General features: G+C 39.2%; 1 protein-coding gene across 1 annotated transcript in view; it reads right to left on the reverse strand.

The window, feature by feature from the left end:
* Window positions 1-15,455: 15,455 nt before the first annotated feature.
* The window catches only part of mei4 (meiosis-specific, MEI4 homolog (S. cerevisiae)), a 49,896-nt gene continuing 42,622 nt past the window's right edge, over window positions 15,456-22,729 (reverse strand). Inside the window, exon 5 of the mRNA XM_016237574.1 lies at window positions 15,456-15,809. Coding sequence (XP_016093060.1) covers window positions 15,585-15,809 — 225 coding nt within the window. The 3' untranslated portion in view covers window positions 15,456-15,584. The remainder of the gene's footprint in view (window positions 15,810-22,729) is intronic.

Raw genomic sequence — 22,729 nt, forward strand, 5'->3', positions numbered from 1 at the left:
TAATGCACATAACGCTTACCATCGCATCATATCCGAGTTTATTCATGAAATGCGCCGCTTCTGCGCCTTTGTAGAAGTTAAACCAGACGGTCCCCTGAAACTGATCGCCCGCGTCCAGCAGAAGAACATGTTTCTCCTTGCTACGAACTTCTTTGATTTTCGTAAACCTCCGCGCGACTCCAGCGAAGCAAGGCGCTTTAGTGCATTTGCCCGAGTCCTTGTTGGTCTCCTCCACCCGTGCGTGAACATCGTTAGTGTGGAGTAAAGTCAGCTCAAACTCTGTCCTGCACATACGACAGTGAATCCAGATGACAACTAATGCATTGAGCCACTGCATCCTCATCTTCTCAGCCCTCTCTGAACTGAGTCCCATCAGAGGAGTTCAGTGGGCTTTAGTCTGGAGGCGGGGTTAGGGGGCAGCACCAAAACAAAACAAAAAGAGCCTATACCCCTGTTGAAAAAAAACTGCATATGCTGGTTAGGTATGTTTTGACGCTGGGATGCTGGTTTAAGCTGGTCCTTTGCTGGTTTATGCTGCTCCTTTTGCTGGTTTTTGCAGGTTTATGCTGGTCCTTTGCCAGCACATGACCAGCATAAACCAGCAAAGGACCAGCATAAACCAGCAAAAGGACCAGCAAAAGGACCAGCAAAGGACCAGCATAAACCAGCAAAGGACCAGCTTAAACCAGCAAAGGACCAGCATAAACCAGCAAAGGACCAGCATAAACCAGCAAAGGACCAGCTTAAACCAGCAAAGGACCAGCATAAACCAGCAAAGGACCAGCATAAACCAGCAAAGGACCAGCTTAAACCAGCAAAGGACCAGCATAAACCAGCAAAGGACCAGCTTAAACCAGCAAAGGACCAGCATAAACCAGCAAAGGACCAGCTTAAACCAGCATCCCAGCGTCAAAACATACCTAACCAGCATATGCTGTTGTTTTCAACAGGGACAACAGTAGCCTATATGCACCACGGGTTAAAGGCACAACTGAACAAGAATATGTATGTGTGTTTTTATTGTACATTGATTGAGCAACATATTTTGTGTGAAAGCAAATCATAAAAGCGGTTTGTTTTGTTTAAAAGTCTCATAACTGTATGAGGTGGCACGTTTACCACACAGAGTAGCTCACAGGCATGGGGCAAAAGGCACAACGTATTTATACATTTACATACTTTTACATTCAGTCATTTAGCAGATGCTTTTATCCTAAGCGACTTACAAATGAGGACAATGGAAGCAATCAAAATCAACATAAGAGCAATGATATGCAAGTGCTATAACAAGTCTCAGATAGCTTAACTAGTAACCTAATAATTAGTATTAGTTATACAAACACTTTAACAATTTAATACTCTTAAAACAATCACTTGAACTACTTTCTGTTTATTTTATTATATGATATTAAACATGTTTCATTATAAATATGGTCATTATTTCCAATAAGGTGGACGCCCAGCTTAATAAACAGTATGATATTTACTATCTGAAACTAACCATGTCAGCAAATTGAAAAGTCTGCCAGCTATTTCAAATCATGTTAATTATTGTGTCTTTATTGGGTTGCAAAGGGGTGGAAAATGTCCGGTAAATTTCCGGAAACTTTCCAAAAATCCCTGGAATATAAAAAAAACATAGTTTGCTGAAATACTTCTGCGGCCGTATTTCATATATGTATGTGTGTGTGTGTGTGTGTGTGTGTGTGAAAGGAGAATGTATGTGTGTGAAAGCAAAAATGTATGTATGTGAAAGGAGAATGTACCAGAATGAATTATGGCTTTTACGGCCCCCCCTATTTTTACATACATATATGCAGCAAATTGAAAAGTCTGCCAGCTATTTCAAATCATGTTAATTATTGTGTCTTTATTGGGTTGCAAAGGGGTGGAAAATGTCCGGTAAATTTCCGGAAACTTTCCAAAAATCCCTGGAATATAAAAAAAATAAAATCCTGGAAAGTTTCCAAAATTTCTGGAATATTTCCGAAATTTACTGGAAATGTTCCACCTTTTTGCAACCCTAGTCTTTAGCCCCAACAGCAGGGGCACTTTTTACCCCAAATGTATAGTAGTAGTAGTAGTAGTAGTAGTAGTAGTAGTAGTAGTAGCTAATGTTTTTTTATCCTATTTAATGCCAGCATCTTAGGCTATTTTCATGGCAAAAACTATTTAAAAAAAAATGTTTTTTAAGCAAACACAAGTTATATTAGCCTACACAATATATATTTTTTTACCCCAAATACATATTCTCCGTTATATTTAAATAAATGAAGTTAATAAATAAATAAGCTGTTAAAGGGGTCATATGATGCTTTTTTAAAGATCATTATTTTGTGTATTTGGTGTAACAGAATATGTTGACATGCTTTAATGTTCAAAAAACACATTATTTTTCAAATACTGTACATTATTGTAGGCCCTCTATGCTCCGCCTCTCTCAAACGCTTCGTTTGTTGTACAAATTAGAACATCTGGGTTGTGCTGTTCTGTTGTAAATAAATCTTAACCAATGATTCCTAATTGCATCTACTTCCGGAAGGCCAAATAAAGTGCTTTTGCTTTCACACTGAAACACACAGCGTCTCCCTGACATGCTGCTTCAACACTACTGCTGTTCCTGAAACCACGCCTTCTTTCTTTGCGTGAACATTTGGGCGGTGTTATGCAAATCTTCCCACATAGTGATGTAGATATGTGGGGGCGTGTTAGGACATTTAGGTAGGCATGGTTAACTCTAAACTTTTATAAAGAATATCTCTTTGGATTTGAGACTTTAGTCTTTGCAACTTTACAGATCTTCTTTAAGCACCAAGAGCTTGTAACACTCCAAAGAGAAATGAAAACTTGAAATCGCATCATATGACCCCTTTAAATACCTTGAACAAAGCTTAAAAGCATCAACAAGACCTTTGTCTCAAAATAGCTATAGTTAATTAGCTAACAATTTTATTGATTCTTCATTTGCTCCATAAATCTACAATACTAAAAACAAAAAGTGCCTTGCAGTCCGCGATTGCATCAAGTAGCAGCCAAATTTCTAGATGCATGGTCAAACTCGGATGTTAAGAAAAGTGCTGAGGTGAATTTGAATGTGGTTGAAGGAGAATAAAGTCAAATCTTTTACCCTCGTGCCCCTTTAGCTCCACTGAAAGTGATGACTTTTTTAAAAATAATTTACTTTGAATTAATATGATTAGGTTTATTATGCTACTTAACACATTAAGAAATCTTAATATACCAACATTGAACTTGAAAAAAAAACCTGTTGTAAGACGGCCGGGGCACAATATCTCATCTCAGCACTTTTGATGAATGTCTATGGCTATTTTTAATTTCGCCACTTCATCTGAATGTCAACATTTTTGAGATTTGAAGACCAAGAGGAAAAAATTTATTGCTCAGGGGTTGCTCTTCCTTAAATTCCCACATCTCTCATTTTAGTATCAACAGTGTTTCAAACGTTTCTCCTAAAATTCCTTAGGAGAAATAGAAGTAGACACAAATTATCCTTACAGAAAAACCACTTGAATTTCACATGTGCAAAAACACATGTGGTCACATACACATGTGATTCTGCACATGTGAAATTTAATGTGGAAAACGTGGCTTTTCTGTAAGGGGAGACATGAGAAATATTTGAGAGAAAAAAAAAAAGAGTCAAAACTGAGAATGTGGCGAAAGAAACATCAATATCTTGCTGCAATCTCTTTCAAGACTATTATAGGAATATATTGCTCAGTGGTTGCTCTTTCTAAACTCATTCTCATGTATAAAATTCCTTTAAATTAAGAAATTAAAGTAGGCACAACTGAGACATGAGAAAGTTCTGAGAGAAAAGAGTTCAAAATGACAATGAGAAACATGGGAGATCTCTGTCTTGCTGTAATCTCTTTCAAGACTCTATTCATTAAAAACGTTTCATTGAACATTTTTTTTTCTTGGCTACACTGGGGTTTTTCAACTTTAATGGTCAGAACAGGAAGAGTAGAGACAAGAAAACAGTGGGAGCGGTGAGAAGGGAGCAGACGTAGGAAAGTACTTTCAGCTGGGACTCAAACTCATGCTGTCTGAGGAGCAGTTGTGTCTTGATGTCAAGTGTGCTGCTACAAGGCTATGGCTCTGACAGAGCTTACTCTAAGCTCAGGATACTAAGGGGTGATTCTCTTATATGTCTCACTGAGATATCAGCTTTGTCTTCAGATGTCTTCAATTGAATTTGAGGAGAAATGTTAAACTTTTACTAATATTGTAAATACTAAAACTATCATTTAATGCATAATACATTTCAGAATATCAAGGGTTACTGTGTCCCCCCTCCCTTTGTTTAGCATTAAAATGTTGTCTTACACAGCCCATTTTTGCATGTATGTAAATATAGGTTATGGTTTCCTCTGTTAAATCATTGTGCAACAAAACACTGCTGTGTGCAGTGAGGATGGAGATGTCCACAGCAGCACAAGGATTGAACAGCGTTGAGGCAAGCAAATAATGACTGAATTTATATGTTTGGCTGAACTAACCCTTTAAACCCCCCAAATAGAAATTGTATGAAATGTATGTATGCATTTATATTATAGTAGTACTTTGAAGAAAAAAACTTGAAGAAATAAGCAACTTACGCCGCAAGTAGGTTGGGATACCTCCAAGGGGGAGGGCCTTACGCCGCAAGTAGGTTGGGAGACCTCCAAGGGGGAGGGCCTTACGCCGCAAGAAGGTTGGGAGACCTCCGAGTGGGAGTGCCTTACGTCACAAGTAGGTTGGGAGGGCCTTACGTATGGCCGCAAGTAGGTTGGGATACCTCCAAGGGGGAGGGCCTTACGCCGCAATTAGGTTGGGAGACCTCCAAGGGGGAGGGCCTTACGTTGCAAGTAGGTTGGGAGACCTCCAAGGGGGAGGGCCTTACGCCACAAGTAGGTTGGGAGACCTCCAAGTGGGAGGGCCTTATGCCGTGAGCATGCGCGCATCAATATAGCTTAATTTTTCTCACACTGTACAACAATTACTATTTTTGCATTATTGTAAGGGGTAGGTTTAGGGTTGGGTTAGGTGTAGACGTTAATAAAACACAAGCTGTAACTCTGTGTCATGTACTAAATAAATCAATCAAAAGCCCCAGGAGGTTTGTACAGCCTACTTGGATCTCAAGTCACACCCATTTGGAGCTGGCTCCGACCTCCGTTTATACCTAACTTGTGGTGACGACTGCAGAGATCGAACCAGTAACCTTCTGCTTACCAGCTCAGTGCTTTAACCCACTACACCACAAAAGTAATGAAGCTATATCAAAAATCAATGTAATTGTAAACATGAAATGAAATTTGGCAAGATTTGGAATGCTGACAACATGAGATGTAAAACGTTTTACTCTGTGTAAATGTTTTACAGGTAGTCGTGCTCATGGAGAGCAGCACACAGATGTTTGGAGCAGACACAGCAGCAGTCAGATTGTCCCGCACATGTTCAAGATTGTGTGGTTCAGGGGCATCATCATGGTCTTCCTCATCCTCTCTGTGCACTCAGGCAAGGACAGCCTCGATGTCCCTTTCCCATCCATGATCAGATTCAGTCTGACTGCAGCAATGAGGGACATGATGGACAGCAGAGACAGGTGAAGGTGGGCACGGTGGTCAGCTGCTTCATCAGAATAAAGCTGCAGAAGTGGAACAGCTGTGTGGATGTGGTTTCACTGCCTGTAAATACATCATCGTTAAAGTTTGAATAAAGCTTTGTTTCATGTGTTGTCGACTTTGTTGTTGATTTTCATGGTTACTTTTATTCTTTCTTTTACTCACATTCATGTTTATTGTTGTTGTCAGTAAATAAAATATAATTGTTTCATTAACTTGTGCATTAATTACTTGACTGAAAATTGAGATGTATTCACCTCGGCTGCATTTGTCTAGTGTGTATTCATGCATAGCCATGGCATATGACAAAACAAATTACATTTTACTTGTTTTACTAAAATTATATATTTAATTAATACATTTTTGGTCAGCATTTATCATTATTGTAAGTGTTGGGGTGGGCTAGCAATGCGTTTTGAGGTAATCTAATTTTTTTGAGTATAATATCAGCAGTCTTCTCCAAAGGCGAGAGCTTCAAGCAGCTGCCTGACGTATTTACAAAAACTCCTTTGTGCAGACATTGCAAACGCTGCAGAAAACTGTACTAGGTAGGGTAGTGGAGTTACTGATGCTATGAGGTGTTAGTGCACCTCTCTTATCTTCTTTTTATTATCATCACTGCAGAACTTTTAATTACTTACAAGCTCAGGGAAAAAAAATTGTATTGTATAAATACAATGGGTTTGCATACATCATTGTATGAGAATATAAACACAGAAATTAAAAGGGTAAATCTCTCTGAATATAAAAACTTAAATCAACCCAAAATGTATTGGTTATACTGCAATCACAATAAAAAGGCAGCTGTTTCTCCAACAAGACCACAAAATGAAGAAATTTCATCAACATCAAAATATTTACAGATAGAGGTATTAATCCTGTCGATCGTATCTTTTCAGTTGTTGCGGTTGTAACGTCTTAAGTCACATGATAACGTCAACATGGCGGATGATGTATGGATTGCATTCATAGGTCCTGTCCCAAATGGAACACTTCATGTGCACTTTCGGTCTTGCAGACTTACAATGGCCGCCGCCGCATCCGTTTAGTCCACGAGACCGTAGGGTGTCCCATTCGTCATTTTAGCGTTCAAAAGGGTGCTTGTGAGCGCCCCCTTTGCAGCCTTTATGCGCCCTCAATCCGCACTTCTGCCGAGCCCACACTGGGGCAAGCTCCACAGCAGATTTCTACCCGACAGTCAAAGCGGCATTACGTCACGAAAGTGCGGACTTAGGTTTAGGGTGCCATTTGGGACAGGGCCATACTCAACGAGATTTGGCTGTGGAGTACGTACTCTTTTAGTGCTTGTTAAGTGAGTACTTATTGAAATTAAGTACCTACTCATTGAGTATGCGGTTTCGAACGCAGCCTCTGACTCTTGCCTTGTCCAAATACCCGCACTTGCGGTCTTGGCCACCTGAGAGCGCGTGCGCACGACAGGAAGTAAGTGTGCAAGACTGTCCCAGGTCGTAAAACCGCCAAAGCGCAGTGCCCTTAACGCACACTAAATCCACACTATCTCGAATACCGCTCCGGAGCGGTATTGAGGCTTAGTGTATCCCATCATGCATCATGTTCTGGAAATAAATCGTGAGACTTTTTGCCAAGAAAGCGAAAGGTCACGGAAACCTTTCATATTAATAATAAGATATTACATATAATTTGGTAGTAAAAACAAAGTGCTACACGTTTTATTGCTGCAAAGATTAGTATATTTATTTTGTACAACATTTGCAACTGCTTTTTATCACTTAATTAGAAGCACCAGAAATTAAATGGTGTCATCTGTTACTGAACAAAAATTTAGAAGTTGATTTTAAATAGCAAAGTATTGAAAAAAATAATAAATTCTGTAAACACTTGCGTGTGTCCAAAGAGGTAATGAAAAGCTGTATACACAATTGTGGTCTTCATGCACACTTGTGACCGCAAGACCGCAAGTGTGGGTATTTGGACAAGGCATCTCTTTATGAATGGGTAATTGAATCAGATTCGTTTAAAAACGCACGTTCATTCATAAACGAAAGACCGCTGTGTTTGAATGGAGATGCGCACCGGCTTAGCTGTGACTTTGCAACTATTTTCATGACGAAATGGACCAAAATCGGGCAATAGTCAGACAATGCATGTCACTTAATATCAATTTCTTGTTTAATGAACTGTTGTATTAAATCAATATCACATTTGCACACTCCCTTAATAATCATTAAAAGCTGTCACTCTCCTTAGTTCATCGCGATCTCACAAAGTTCTATTATAATCAACAAAGCTCCCTACACTGCACAATGTATCTCTTATTTAAACCCTGTCTTCAGTTTGTCTGAGGATATGTGAGCTTGAAGAACTTGTTTTGAGCAGTGAGTGGATTCTGATTAACATTGTGTTCAAAGAATCAACAGATATGTCTGTGATACATTACTCAATGCTGCAAAAACACGTTGTACATACGTTAGAAACCTTTAAAGCTCCCCTCAGCACAAACACAAATATGCTGATCTGGTCAGTCGCACGGGTGCTCCTAAATATTTTTTAATAGTCGCACGCAGTAGTTTTCAGTCGCAAATGCACTGCTGCATGAGCTGGGGTGAACTCTGGAGCAGACTCAGAAATGGATTCTAGAACTAGAACCGGCTCGGGAATAAATTCAAGTACTGGAGCAGGCTCTGGGACTGAAACAGGCTCCAGGATTGGAGCTGGCTCGGGAGTGGATATGAATACTGGAGCAGGCTTTGGATCAGATTCAAGGGCTGGAGAGAGCTCTGGGGTAAACTTGGGGACTAGAGTGGGCGCCACCACCTTGGGAGGTTCTGCAGTGGAAGCTGCAACCTCTGGGGAAACTACGGTGGTGTGTGTGGCCCAAACACAGAAAATGACCGTAGCCATAACTGGCAGGACAGAGAGTACATTGTCTATGTCTGAGACTGACGTCGCTGTGCCTAAGGAATTGGGGTGAGTAGCGGCCGGCAGGCTTGAGAGCGTAGAAACAGTGTCACATGAGAGCATTGAAACAGTGTCGCTTGAGAACACTGAGTCTGCGTGGCTCGGGAGCGTAGAATTCGCGGTGTAACCCGCAGCTTGTACAGACACCAGCGGTGTATCTTCCACATTAGATGCCAGTCTCGAACACCTTGGGACTGACTTTGGCTTCTAGGCGTAGTAGACCTGATGGGACGAGACTCTGGAACAGCTGCCCTGATGGAATGAGGCTCTGGAACGACGGCCATGACGGGACGAGGCTCTGGAACGGCGGCCCTGACGTGAACAGGCACTGGCTTGGCAAGCTTGACGTGAGCAGACTTTGGCTTGGCAGACTTGACGTGAGCAGACTTTGGCTTGGCGGGCATGACGTGAGCAGACTTTGGCTTTGCCGCCATCTTGCAAAAAGCTGGCAGCCATCTTATGAAGATACTCTGAAACAGAGGTGACTTGAGATCAGCTGTGACGTGACTTGAATCAGGAAGATCAACTGTGACTTGACTCTGGGATGACAGCTGTGACGTGATGAGACTCTGGCCGATAAGCTGTGACGTGATGAGACTCTGGAACGGCAGCCATCTTGTCAAAAGTCTCTGGGCCGCCAGCCATTTTGTGAAGAGGCTTTGAAGCGGTAGCCAAAAAGGAGCCAAGCTCTGGAAGGACAGATACTGCAGGAGTGCCGTGTTCCTCCTTTACAACACCCACAGTGAATGCAGAGCCACTTAGAATTAAGGCATAGCCCATAAAGTCTCTCAAAGAGCAATTAAACTCTCCTCCAGGAAACCATGATTTCACAGATCCATTGAGTCCAAAACGTGTGAGTCCAAAAATGTCTTTTAAAGCAATCTCGTCGAAGGGTACCTAATAGGACAGTTCACAAAACTGATAAACATAATCCTCAATGGATAAATCTCCTTGCCGAAGATGCAATAGCTGGTTGACTGGGTCCGTAACTGGTCTGGATGACTCCATGAAAGCCGCTGGATCCGGGTGTGGCTGGTGATTCTGTAACGTAAGAGGCATGACGACTTAGTTGAGGATCCAAATGCAAAGCTTTTATTAAAGTAGTCAGATGGGCAGGGTCAAACACCAGCAAAACAGTACATCCAAGGCAATCCAAAAGAGTAATCCACAAAACAGGGCAGACAGAAAACAATCATAGAACAGATAAACAGTCCAAAATCAAAACACATGAAGACAAGGCAGGGCAAGAAAACACGAGAATTAAACACGGAAAAAACAGGAGAACATCACAGGCTAAGCAATCACCAGCAGCCGCTGAGTGAGTGTGAGCAATTCTTATAGTCCTCCTAATTAGAGACAACTTCTAAAACTGATAAAGAGTTCTGATGAGTCCAGGCAAAGGATTATGGGAAATGGAGTCCGGGGTGAATGGTAAAGGGTACAGGATGCAGCTAGAGATCGTGACAGGTACGGAGTGTAGATTAATGAGAAAAAAATTTATTTAAACAATAGTAGTATCAGGCTGCAACACAACAAAATTGAAAAAAGTGAAGGGGGTCTGAATACTTTCCGAATGCACTGTATATCAGTGTCAGAGTAGCATATATATATATATATATATATACACTGTATATATTAGTCCTGGGCAATGACACATTTTTTTTAATCGTGATTAATCGCATGATTTTCTGCGATTACTCGCATTGTTATGCACAAAATTCAATAATGAATTCAAAAGTAGTGTATTGTGCACTTTTTTCATTTAAAAGTACTGCTATATGAACAAAAGTGCAATAACATTTGGTTTGCAAAATATTTAAACAAATAAAGTGCTTTTTTACAGCAGTATTCCTTTTACATAGTAGCACTTAAAATATTTCTTAACTTATAACATTAATGTAATCAAATTAAATATAAAACCAAAGCTATTTGCCACTGCCAGGGCATTAACGTTTTTATAGAAAATATTTTATAGTTTGTTATAGAAAATCAAGTTATGCTCCAAGTTATGATTCCAGAGCCTCGATCATAACATTATAACCGACACCTTCCGAGTAGAGACCTGCACTATTGCAGGACAAAACGCAGCAGAGTGCGGACAACACTTGATGGGCGGGTGCGAGCGGGTAGAGACTCGTGTGTGTGGGATGCGGGAGAATAAGGGTGTACTCACACTAGGCAATCTTAACCGTGCCCGAGCATGTTTGACCCCAGAGCCTGGTTTGTTTGACTAGTGTGATCGATCCGTGCTCGGGCATGGTTCGTTTAGCTGGTCCTGGCACGGTTGGAAGAGGTGGGCCAGAGTGCGGTTCAGTTGGGCTCAGGCGCGGTGCGCATGTAGTGTGAGTGGAGTGTGGAACTTCTGACACGTGCAGCATGATTGCATGAACATTTTTGAGCGGCAAAAGTGGAAGATCTGTAAAGCAATATATTGTGAGAGGGCCGTGTGTTACCGCGTTCCAAACGACTCAAAATAATAAAGCACAAAGTTAACAGAACGATGCACTCCACTGTGCTGAGCGAGAGCGCTTCTCTGCTGTCTTCACGTGCTATCGGAAACTTCCTATTTCCCACTTTTAAACAAATAAAGTGCTTTTTTACAGCAGTATTCCTTTTACATAGTAGCACTTAAAATATTTCTTAACTTATAACATTAATGTAATCAAATTAAATATAAAACCAAAGCTATTTGCCACTGCCAGGGCATTAACGTTTTTATAGAAAATATTTTATAGTTTGTTATAGAAAATCAAGTTATGCTCCAAGTTATGATTCCAGAGCCTCGATCATAACATTATAACCGACACCTTCCGAGTAGAGACCTGCACTATTGCAGGACAAAACGCAGCAGAGTGCGGACAACACTTGATGGGCGGGTGCGAGCGGGTAGAGACTCGTGTGTGTGGGATGCGGGAGAATAAGGGTGTACTCACACTAGGCAATCTTAACCGTGCCCGAGCATGTTTGACCCCAGAGCCTGGTTTGTTTGACTAGTGTGATCGATCCGTGCTCGGGCATGGTTCGTTTAGCTGGTCCTGGCACGGTTGGAAGAGGTGGGCCAGAGTGCGGTTCAGTTGGGCTCAGGCGCGGTGCGCATGTAGTGTGAGTGGAGTGTGGAACTTCTGACACGTGCAGCATGATTGCATGAACATTTTTGAGCGGCAAAAGTGGAAGATCTGTAAAGCAATATATTGTGAGAGGGCCGTGTGTTACCGCGTTCCAAACGACTCAAAATAATAAAGCACAAAGTTAACAGAACGATGCACTCCACTGTGCTGAGCGAGAGCGCTTCTCTGCTGTCTTCACGTGCTATCGGAAACTTCCTATTTCCCACTTATAAGTCGTGAGCGCTTCATGTGCGCGCTGCTGCATACTTAGGCCCACCCCAAATGCTCTCATTGGTTGAGACGCGTGATGACACTCATCCCAAGCCAGTATTGAATCAACATCCCACCCCTTCTGTGACCCATGGTTTGTCTCTATGTGTATACAGAGCCAGTGAGCAACGGACTTTCATAATAATAAAAAAATGTGTTAACGTGTGATAAAATAACTGTCGGCATTTATCAATTAATGCGTTAACATGATAATAACGCGTTAACTTGCCCAGCCCTAATATATGTCAGGTGAAGTAATAGACACCTGCCAAGGTGTTTCTTAGCTATTTGTCATCTGTGATCCCTTTTTGAGCCACTCAAAAAGGGATCACAGATGACAAATAGCTAAGAAACACCTTGGCAGGTGTCTATTTAAAAGTATGCACATTTCCTACATTATTTGTAAATTAAATTAATCTCCAATCCTTCATCATTTCAAGTTTATCCATTATTCGAATGCAAGAAAAATATAGCTGGTCTTCCCAAGTAAAAAACGCCAAATAACATTTACACGTAGTTACGTTATGATACGTAATCAGAGGGTGGGGAGATGGGGGTCTATATGTCTCTCTGCTTCAGCTAAATTATTTTTTTTATTCCCAGTGAATAGGAGTTAAAATTCCCACCCGGGTGACTACTCCAATAACAGACCATGCAAAATAACCAAAAATATTCAAAATATTGCAAAGTAACGTTGCAACCTTGCAAACAATAATAAAACCAGAGAAGGACTTTAACTGTAAGCGACACGAGCATACACAAAACAAAGAGAACAATATGATGTTTGTTATTATTAAATTTTATATAGCCCATATTTTTTTTATTCCCAGTGAATAGGAGTTAAAACTCCCACCCAGGTGACACTAGGCTACTCCAATAACAGACCATGCAAAATAACCAAAAATATTCAAAATATTGCAAAGTAACGTTGCAACCTTGCAAACAATAATAAAACCAGAGAAGGACTTTAACTGTAAGCGACACGAGCATACACAAAACAAAGAGAACAATATGATGTTTGTTATTATTAAATTTTATATAGCCCACGTTTTTATTTATTTATTTTATTTACCGATTAGGCAATAACGTTGACAATAACGTATATCTTCAACATACGTTGTCTTGTCTATGACCCAAAATGTAAAAATATATGTTTTTAGTGGACTTTTAAAATTTTCTTTGCTTGAGAAAACAAAAATATAGAGTTACAGTGTTTTTTTCTTTTGATTTAGTCGAGTTGGTTTTGCATCAAACACAATGTGATTCTCGGAAAACGAGATCTGACAGCAACAGCACATTTTCCTGCTTGGGCGAGCGCTTCGCGAACAGCTCACCTCGCGCATTAAATCTGCCGCAGACCAGCAAATCACTGAGAACGCGCTACAATCCTGACGAGTCATAGCAACAGAGCGGAGACGAGAAAGCTGCGGAGAATCCGCTCGCCCGGAAGCAACCGCAACTGGTAGATTTAAAGAAAATAACTGCCGTTTGGCAAATAAATCATTGTACGTACTTATTCCTAACACTTTAAGCATTAAGTTACATTTCAAATGACAAGGGATCAACTTATAATCATGTTTATATAAATTATCCCGTGAACTTATTCTCTCAAATGGCCTGGGTATGCGGAGCATTCGCAGCTTATATGGACGAACGCCACTGATATATATATATATAATTTAGATATCATGAAATAAAATGTATCATATCATGGTCATATTGCCCACCCCTTGCCCACCTGTCCCGTATTCCACCATGAGAAATCTGGTCACCCTATTAATATCATTTATTTACACACCGTTTAGTTTTGTAGTCCTGTGTCCATTGTTGTCTTATGTAGAACCATGGTCCTGGTGGAACTTTTTTTTTTGGTTCACTGCGTACAGGCTGTATAGAGCTTAAATTATAATAAAGCTACTTTGACTCTGCGATGCAACTCGTTTTATTTATTTGTTCATTCTTTTTTTACTTATTTTTTTTACTTTGCATTCTCTTTTTTAACTGCTATATTTCTGTTCAACTGCATTCTCTCTTTCATTTTCAGCTGCTCCTTTCGGAGTCAAACAGTGGAACATTCACACACACAATACCAGTCAAAAGTTACGATTTTTACGTTTTAAGTCTCATTTGCTCACCAAGGCTTTTTTTATTTGATGTAAAATAGTAAAATATTACAGTATAATAATAATAATAATAATAACTATAACATTTCTCTTTGAATATGTGAATTTTAAGCACCCATTACTCAGTTTTTCAGTGTCACGTGATCCTTCAGAAATCATTCTAATATGCTGATATTCACTCATTTTTGCTAATATGCACTTATTTTAGTGTTACACTTTACAGTGAATCAAACACAATGTGATTCTCGGAAAACGAGATCTGACAGCAACAGCACATTTTCCTGCTTGGGCGAGCGCTTCGCGAACAGCTCACCTCGCGCATTAAATCTGCCGCAGACCAGCAAATCACTGAGAACGCGCTACAATCCTGACGAGTCATAGCAACAGAGCGGAGACGAGAAAGCTGCGGAGAATCCGCTCGCCCGGAAGCAACCGCAACTGGTAGATTTAAAGAAAATAACTGCCGTTTGGCAAATAAATCATTGTACGTACTTATTCCTAACACTTTAAGCATTAAGTTACATTTCAAATGACAAGGGATCAACTTATAATCATGTTTATATAAATTATCCCGTGAACTTATTCTCTCAAATGGCCTGGGTATGCGGAGCATTCGCAGCTTATATGGACGAACGCCACTGATATATATATATATAATTTAGATATCATGAAATAAAATGTATCATATCATGGTCATATTGCCCACCCCTTGCCCACCTGTCCCGTATTCCACCATGAGAAATCTGGTCACCCTATTAATATCATTTATTTACACACCGTTTAGTTTTGTAGTCCTGTGTCCATTGTTGTCTTATGTAGAACCATGGTCCTGGTGGAACTTTTTTTTTTGGTTCACTGCGTACAGGCTGTATAGAGCTTAAATTATAATAAAGCTACTTTGACTCTGCGATGCAACTCGTTTTATTTATTTGTTCATTCTTTTTTTACTTATTTTTTTTACTTTGCATTCTCTTTTTTAACTGCTATATTTCTGTTCAACTGCATTCTCTCTTTCATTTTCAGCTGCTCCTTTCGGAGTCAAACAGTGGAACATTCACACACACAATACCAGTCAAAAGTTACGATTTTTACGTTTTAAGTCTCATTTGCTCACCAAGGCTTTTTTTATTTGATGTAAAATAGTAAAATATTACAGTATAATAATAATAATAATAATAACTATAACATTTCTCTTTGAATATGTGAATTTTAAGCACCCATTACTCAGTTTTTCAGTGTCACGTGATCCTTCAGAATTCATTCTAATATGCTGATATTCACTCATTTTTGCTAATATGCACTTATTTTAGTGTTACACTTTACAGTGAAATCAACCTATGATTGATCAACACAAGACTTCCAAAGAGCACAACAAAAACTGGCTGGTTTAAAATTTATTAATTAACAGTAAAAAAAAATTTTAAATTTTTTTTTACATTAAGGAACTTCATGTAAAGTGAGCTCTTGAAAAGGAGCAAAGATTTTAAGAAAGACAGTAGCGAGTCTACATCTGCTCATGTGTGTCCTGCCCTGAAGAGACCTCCGATCCGCCACATATACAAAGAGAACAGGGGAAACTCATCTGCGAGAGGAAATGCTTTGTTTTCCAGCTGGATCGCAAGCTCCTTGTTTACATTATAATCATTGTTCTGGGCAAGATGTTCTAGCAGCCAGAACACATAGAATGAATTTTCATAGCAGATCCAGTCCACCCGATGATGCCGCTCCTCTCTGGACCTCTGCACAAAACCAAACCCTACCATTATTGAGCCATTATACACAGTATGTATGCACATGTATGATATACGTACAAGATTAGTGGATAGCCTCACGGTAACATGACGGAAGAAATAAAAATGATAAATGTACATAAATAATTAACATCCATCCATGTTCTGTTCAAATGATTTTATATAAAACATGTATATACAAGTCAATAATATCCAGTAACTTATGTTTTACACAAAAAAATGGCCAATTTGCTGTATAGTAATCTCTTCTCCACCAGGAAAAAAAAGGTTACAAAGGAATCCAAAGTTTTGAATCGAACCAAACAGCACATGCACTGAAAATTGGTCAGTGAATATGAGTGGAGTGGAAGAAATACATGTAGAGCAAAAACAGACAATAGTGTAATATTCGGAACAGATAAAGGTGTGAAACACTCTAGAGGTCATGCCAAAGTTTAAATCAGGTTGAGGTCAAGACTTTGATGGGGCAACGTCAGAAAGTGTTTTTCTTTTTTAAAGCCATTCTGTTATTTAAGTTATAGTGCTGTCGAATAACCCAGCGCAGGCCGATAAATTCAATCTCAATCTGATATAACTACATCATCATTCACATGGCGCAGCTGATTGGTTTCTTTTCGCATCAGCAGCCAATGAGCTCACTGCTCAACATTCAAATACTCGGCAAGTGCTTGCTGTAGCAGTTGCAGCGGACTTCAAAAAGCATCTGAAATTAACATCTAAGATAAGTGAACGCTCTTTTACTCTGTTTCACTGTGCATAATGTGTGGTCTGCTTTATTCATTCTAAATGAGCAACCATAAAACAAGTTTTCAACTAAGTGTCATGTTTAACGGTCTTAAATTCGTATGCAGTAATGAAATACTAAGCAGCAGCATATAGCTGCTATGTAATCGCAGTAAGGACACGCCGACATGAACATGAGAACAGGTTAAAATTAAATACTCACTTTTAACTGGAGTTCGCAATATTTAGCTGCGTAACTTCAATATGACGTTCATTTATGCCAAGGGCGATTTTTCATTAGCTGTGATGTGTGGTTGACTTCAGCTGCACACAGTGTCAGAGGCGGTCATGAAATATCTTAACGGGATCATATGACGTTGCTAAAAAATAACATTATTTTGTGTATTTGGTGTAATGAAATGTGTTTATGCGGATTAAGGTAAAAAAAAAAACATTTTCCACATAATTTTCGAAAGTTATAGTAAAGATATTTTCGAACTGTCTTTAACTGAAAAATGAGTGTTTACTATTGTCATTTTGCATTATTGACACACTATTTTCCTAATTAATGCTGTTCAGTTGCTTTGTCACAATCTGTATTGTTAAAAGCGCTATATAAATAAAGGTGACTTGACAATGTACATTATTGTTTGTATTGAAACGCGTCGATTTTTACAAAGCTCATCGTTCTGAAAAGCGAGGTGGCCTTACTTGTAATGAGTCCACTGCAAACGTGAGATGGAAATGTTATACCCCTTACCATACTGTGATGCCGTGTTCCGGCTTGACGAGACAAAACCAATAAAACCCATTATAAATGAGACATCTGTTGCATCCAGTGGGGATATAATTACTGATTATAATGACTTATACTGTCTTTTTACGCGCTGCGTTGCATCGCACCGTGTAAACATAAAACCATGTCTGCATTTGTGATCGGAGAAACGACAAACAACAAGCGCTACTCTACACTGCTCAAAACTCACGTTTTTAATCGTCAGTGGCAAATTCTTTAAATATGAGAACGTACTTACAGGCTGTGAGTCAGCATTATTTGTCAGCATCATAGACTGTATAGGGTCAGCATGCGCGCCGAAGGGGAAACGGGAACTGAATTCACCGGAACACCGGCATTGTAGGCTACTCTCCCAGTAAACAATCCTCGTCCTCCGTAAAATGCGTTGCACACATCTGAATATTTGGTTTGAACTGTTCTGGAACAGTGTTGTAACACTGATTTCACACTGATTTCTAGTTGTGTCCTCTTTTGGAAGACCAAACAAAGTCGTTTCGCTTTCACAACGAACACACATCGTCTCCACAACATGGCGATGGCGGCAACAATACTACAGCGAGAATCAAAGTTACACCTTCTTTCTTTGCCTGAACATTTGGGCGGTGTTATGCAAATCTTCCCACACAGTGACGTAGACATGTTGAGGCGTGTTTAAACGAGGCATTTTAGGAGGGCGTGGACGAGTCTTAACTTTTATAAAGAATATCTCTTTGGGTTTGAGACTTTAGTCTTTGCAACTTTAGGGATCTTATCTATTCACGAACTGCTTGTAACACTCCAAAGAGAAAGGAAAAGTTGAAATCGCATCATATGACCCCTTTAATTTGTGTTTCAAAGATGAACGAGGGTCTTACAGGATTGGAACGACATGAAGGTGAGTAATTACTGACGGAATTTTCATTTTGGGGTGAACTATCCCTTTAATGCAATTGTGATCCTCCAGGGGGTCGCAAAATAAAATTAAAGTATCAGTGGTGTTCATATGGGCATCAGACGCTCCAAACACAGACAAGACCGTGTGTTCTGACTAGGGCTGGGTATCGAGTTTGATACTTTTTAGGCACCGACCGAATTGCCTCGATACCATCGAGTATCGAAAAACGTATTTTTTACCAAACTTCGATTCCTATGGGGTTAATCTCTTCAACGTCAGTGAGCCAATAAGCCTGCAGCACTAGGTGTGTTCGACTAGAAGCGCCGCTGCGCAGATCGACATCGCAGTGTTTGACATCCGCAAGAGCTTTTCGAAAGCATTTGGAGCACTCTCTATAGCTCTCATGGTAATGTAATACAACGATCTGTCTGCACGACCCCCGCGACGCGTCAAGTCAAACACACTTACTACACCGGTTACACTCAGATGTGGCTCACACGTGAGGCTGTCCATACTAACGTTACACGACTGAACGCACGTGTTACGTGACCATTCATTCACACTTTATCATCATGCTACATAAGACAATAAATAAGATTTATATTCCGCTTTTACTCAACTCACTTTAAACCACCATCGACTGTTTGTAATAACCTCCGATTGCCGTCCAATGTGTGTTTTGGCCATGTAATGTTGCTGAAATATGTTATTTCCTCTGAGTCAGAACAGTGATCGAGGAAGAGAAAACACAGGCAGACAGTGCTGGAAGCTGCTAATGACACTATTCACTAATGACATCGACCCACCTTCAGATCGCTGAGTTTCCACACATTCAGAATTTTTTCATTTTATCATTTCATCAGAATGTCTCAATTTTTCATTTGTATTTTGGTGTGTTTAGTGATTCTGAATGGATCCGTATAGTAGTTTTTTTATGCAGCCCTTTGGCATCTCCCTGTGGTCTTGTTTGGTATGGCAGGTTGACTTGTGCTTATTTGCTAAAGATTCTGTATAATTGAGCTTTATGTACATTTAAGATGTAAAGAATATCAGCAGTGACATTTTTGCCAAGTATGTTAAAAAAAAGAACACAATGTTTAAATCTATCTTGAATTTGTTTTGTTTAAAAATAATTACATGGAATTGAAAAGTAATAATAATAGAATACAAAGGTTTTTGTGAATAGAAAAGGTTGGGGGGCCTTGCAGTATTGATTCGGAGAGGAGGGGGGCCTTGAAGTAAAAAGTGTTGAGAACCACTGCATTAACAACACATGCAGGCTGATTCTTTCTGACTTTTGAAGCGTTTCTTCACATTGATGATGGTCTGTCTCTGCCTTTGCATTGGTTTGTGTGGTGGCTGTGAGCCTGCTTTGAGTGCTTTCTGTTCAACTTGCCAAGGACTATAAATACTGTAAGTTGTCAAAATATTAATGAGACTGTAAAAGTCTGAAGTAAGAAATATTGTGCAATACTAATTTTGCTCATTTTCCCCCATTTTTCTTCAGTTAGCTTTTTAACACAAGTAAATTATGTTTTTATAAAGATGTTATATACAGAAATACATTTGTAAATGTTAGAATTGCTAGGGTCTGTGCTAACTTTAGATCTGTAAAGATATTTTATGGGACCTGGAATGAATCAAATCCAATTTTTCTCTCTCTTGATCTCTGTTCATGTGTGGTTGCATTTACTGCTAGGGGTGAACAAACTTACATTAATGAGTAAGTCACAATCAAAAACACCACTTTGCATTCACTATGATGACGACAGATTACTGATTGTGCAAATTTACGGTGCATGCTTTCACTGCAAGCAAAATGCCTATTAGAAAGAAGTTTAGAAAGCAGGTATGGAAGCAAAAAATGCCCTTATGAGTTTTTGTTTTTAATATAAATAACGAGATAAGAGTTAAGCAACATCCCACGAGCAAGAGTGTTGTTTCCCGAATATCTGCATGACAACAAACATTCATTTTATACAACAACAGATCAATAAACAAATTCATATTAAGCAAGTTATATTTTAGATGCTGTATTGTCTAGTGCTGTGTTTGATACATCGATACGACGATGTATCGTCACAGAGATTTGACGATACAAGTATCGATACAGCTGTCTCTGTATCGATATCGTGGCACGTGTGCAGCATTGGACCACGCTTAATTTGAATACAAGAACAGCATTTAAAATGGAGTAGAAAAGTGCAATGTTCCTAAAAAATAATGAATATAGCAATACATAGGCTACAACAAGGTTTAATTTTAACAATGTTTTCCCGACGAATCATGGATTCCTGCTCAAAATGATAAATTAATAAATTAATATAACGACAGCTACAAAAAAAACCCAACAATAAGCCCTCTAAGCTGTTGTGACGGCGTTCTGACGCATGACAGCTATGAGCGGAATTCCTGACAATAAACCGTGGAACTTTGACCAATGAGAGGACAGTTTATTCGCACGTGACTTGTATTTGTAACAATTTTGGTCCGCTTACAAACTTTGCCACCAAGAATAATAAGCAACATTGTAATCATTTTAATCCCTGTTTCGGAAAAAAGCAATCGATATACAGGTGTAAAAGCACCCTTTGTCAACATGCCCAGCTAGGAATTTTTATTGTTGTAAGAATGTTTCAAGAACATTATGCTATGTTCTGATAATGTTTTAAGCGGCAAGTTTTATTTTAGTTCCCAGAATATTCTCCTAAAAGTTAGGATAACATTCTCTAAAAACATTCTAAAAATGTTTATTGATAACATTATCTTCTAACATTCTAATTTAGATTTAAGCGGGAAACTTTCCATTCGACACTGGATGTGAACTCAAATGTTGCTCAGATGTCAAATTTTGGTTTGTGATTAACAGTGGTTTAGATGTTGATATCTGTTTGAAAGTAATAGTTTGGTTTTTATCACCATTATGGTGATAAGTGTTTGCTTTAGTTGGGCAATTTGACTAGACTTTTTGATGTTTTTCTCTAGCTGTTGTAGCTAGATAGAGGTTTGTTATGGCAAAACAGCAAAATAACATATGATTAAGTGATGATGATTGCTTGCTGATGATTCAGATATCAACACATAGCAGTCCGATTTCATCTACTTTAATCTATGGCATTAGGTGCACATTATTTAATATGGCAACTCAATGGTCTACAGACCGAGATCTATTAGAATTTTAATCAGAGAATTTAATAATAAATAAAAAAATAAAGAATCAGTGTATGAATCTCAACGATGGTGACATGCTTCATGCTGCAATGTATTCTGGGTGCATCATACAAAACTCATGCAGAGCTCTCAGAATGCATTGCGGCACGAAGCATGTCTCCATTGTTGAGATTCATACACTGATTCTTGATGTCTGTGTGTGCTTAAGCTTTCAGAAGTGATTCACGAACAATGGTTTTTAAAAAATTAAGGATGGAAATACAGATTATCTGATTAGAAATTTGTTGGACCTTATGCTGTTGAAACACATTACTACAGTCTCTAATATGAAATTAATCACATATATTAGACTCTAGATGAGATCAGTAATCGGGGCACTGCATGATAACATCACTATTATCCGCAAGTAGCTAACATTGTCTGATTACATTTTCTCTTGCCGTTTTTCCCATAATAAACAGTTACAACAGCTAGAGAAAAACATCAAAAAGACAAGTGTCAAATTGCACAACTAAAGCAAACACTTCTCACCATAATGGTGACATCAAACCAAACTATTACTTTCAAACAGACATCAACATCTAAAGCTCTGTTAATCTCAATAAGAACATTTGTAAATGTATGGCATAAATAAAGTCAATCTGTTTTATAAGTGAAGCTGGTAATGCTGTTTTTGGAGTTATTTACTCTGGAGCTTGACATCAGACAAAGGTTGGGTTTTCACTTTCAACCAAAATTTGATGCAAGTCCACATCTAGTGTGATGGGAAGCTTTATTAGAATGTTAGACGATAATGTTCTAACAATGTTATCAATAATAAAAATTTTTAGAGAATGTTATCTTACCTTTTAGCAGAACATTCTGGGAACTAAAATTAAAAAAAAAAAAAAGTTGACGCTGAAAACATTCCCAGAACATGAAAAATTTCTAGATGGGTGGCAACCATGTGCACCCGCTCTCTCTCTCCACTGTGGATAAACGTGTTTGCTTTTTGAAAACAGAGGTAAGCTTGCAGTTTAGCGATCTCCACTTCAATATTCTATTCTCAGAAAAGTGTAATTCATCAAGTATTCATTTAGAGAGAGAGAGAAAGAGAGGGAGAGAGAGGCTGTGTTTGTGTCACGTTTTGCCATGTTTCTCTATTAACAGTGAAGCTGTGGCTTTAATTTACACTGGATGCGACACGACAAAAATAGAACAAGGCATCAGTTTAATGTCGGGTTATGACGTACTGACACAACGTTAAAATGATTTGCAACGGTCGCTTTGTCGCGTCCAGTGTAGAGCTGTTGCGGCGCGGCGTCCGGTATAGACACGGTGAGTGAAGCCGAGAGCAAGATATGG

The sequence above is a fragment of the Sinocyclocheilus grahami genome, unplaced genomic scaffold (assembly GCF_001515645.1).
Source record: "Sinocyclocheilus grahami isolate Dianchi unplaced genomic scaffold, SAMN03320097.WGS_v1.1 scaffold519.1, whole genome shotgun sequence".
NCBI lineage: Eukaryota > Metazoa > Chordata > Actinopteri > Cypriniformes > Cyprinidae > Sinocyclocheilus > Sinocyclocheilus grahami.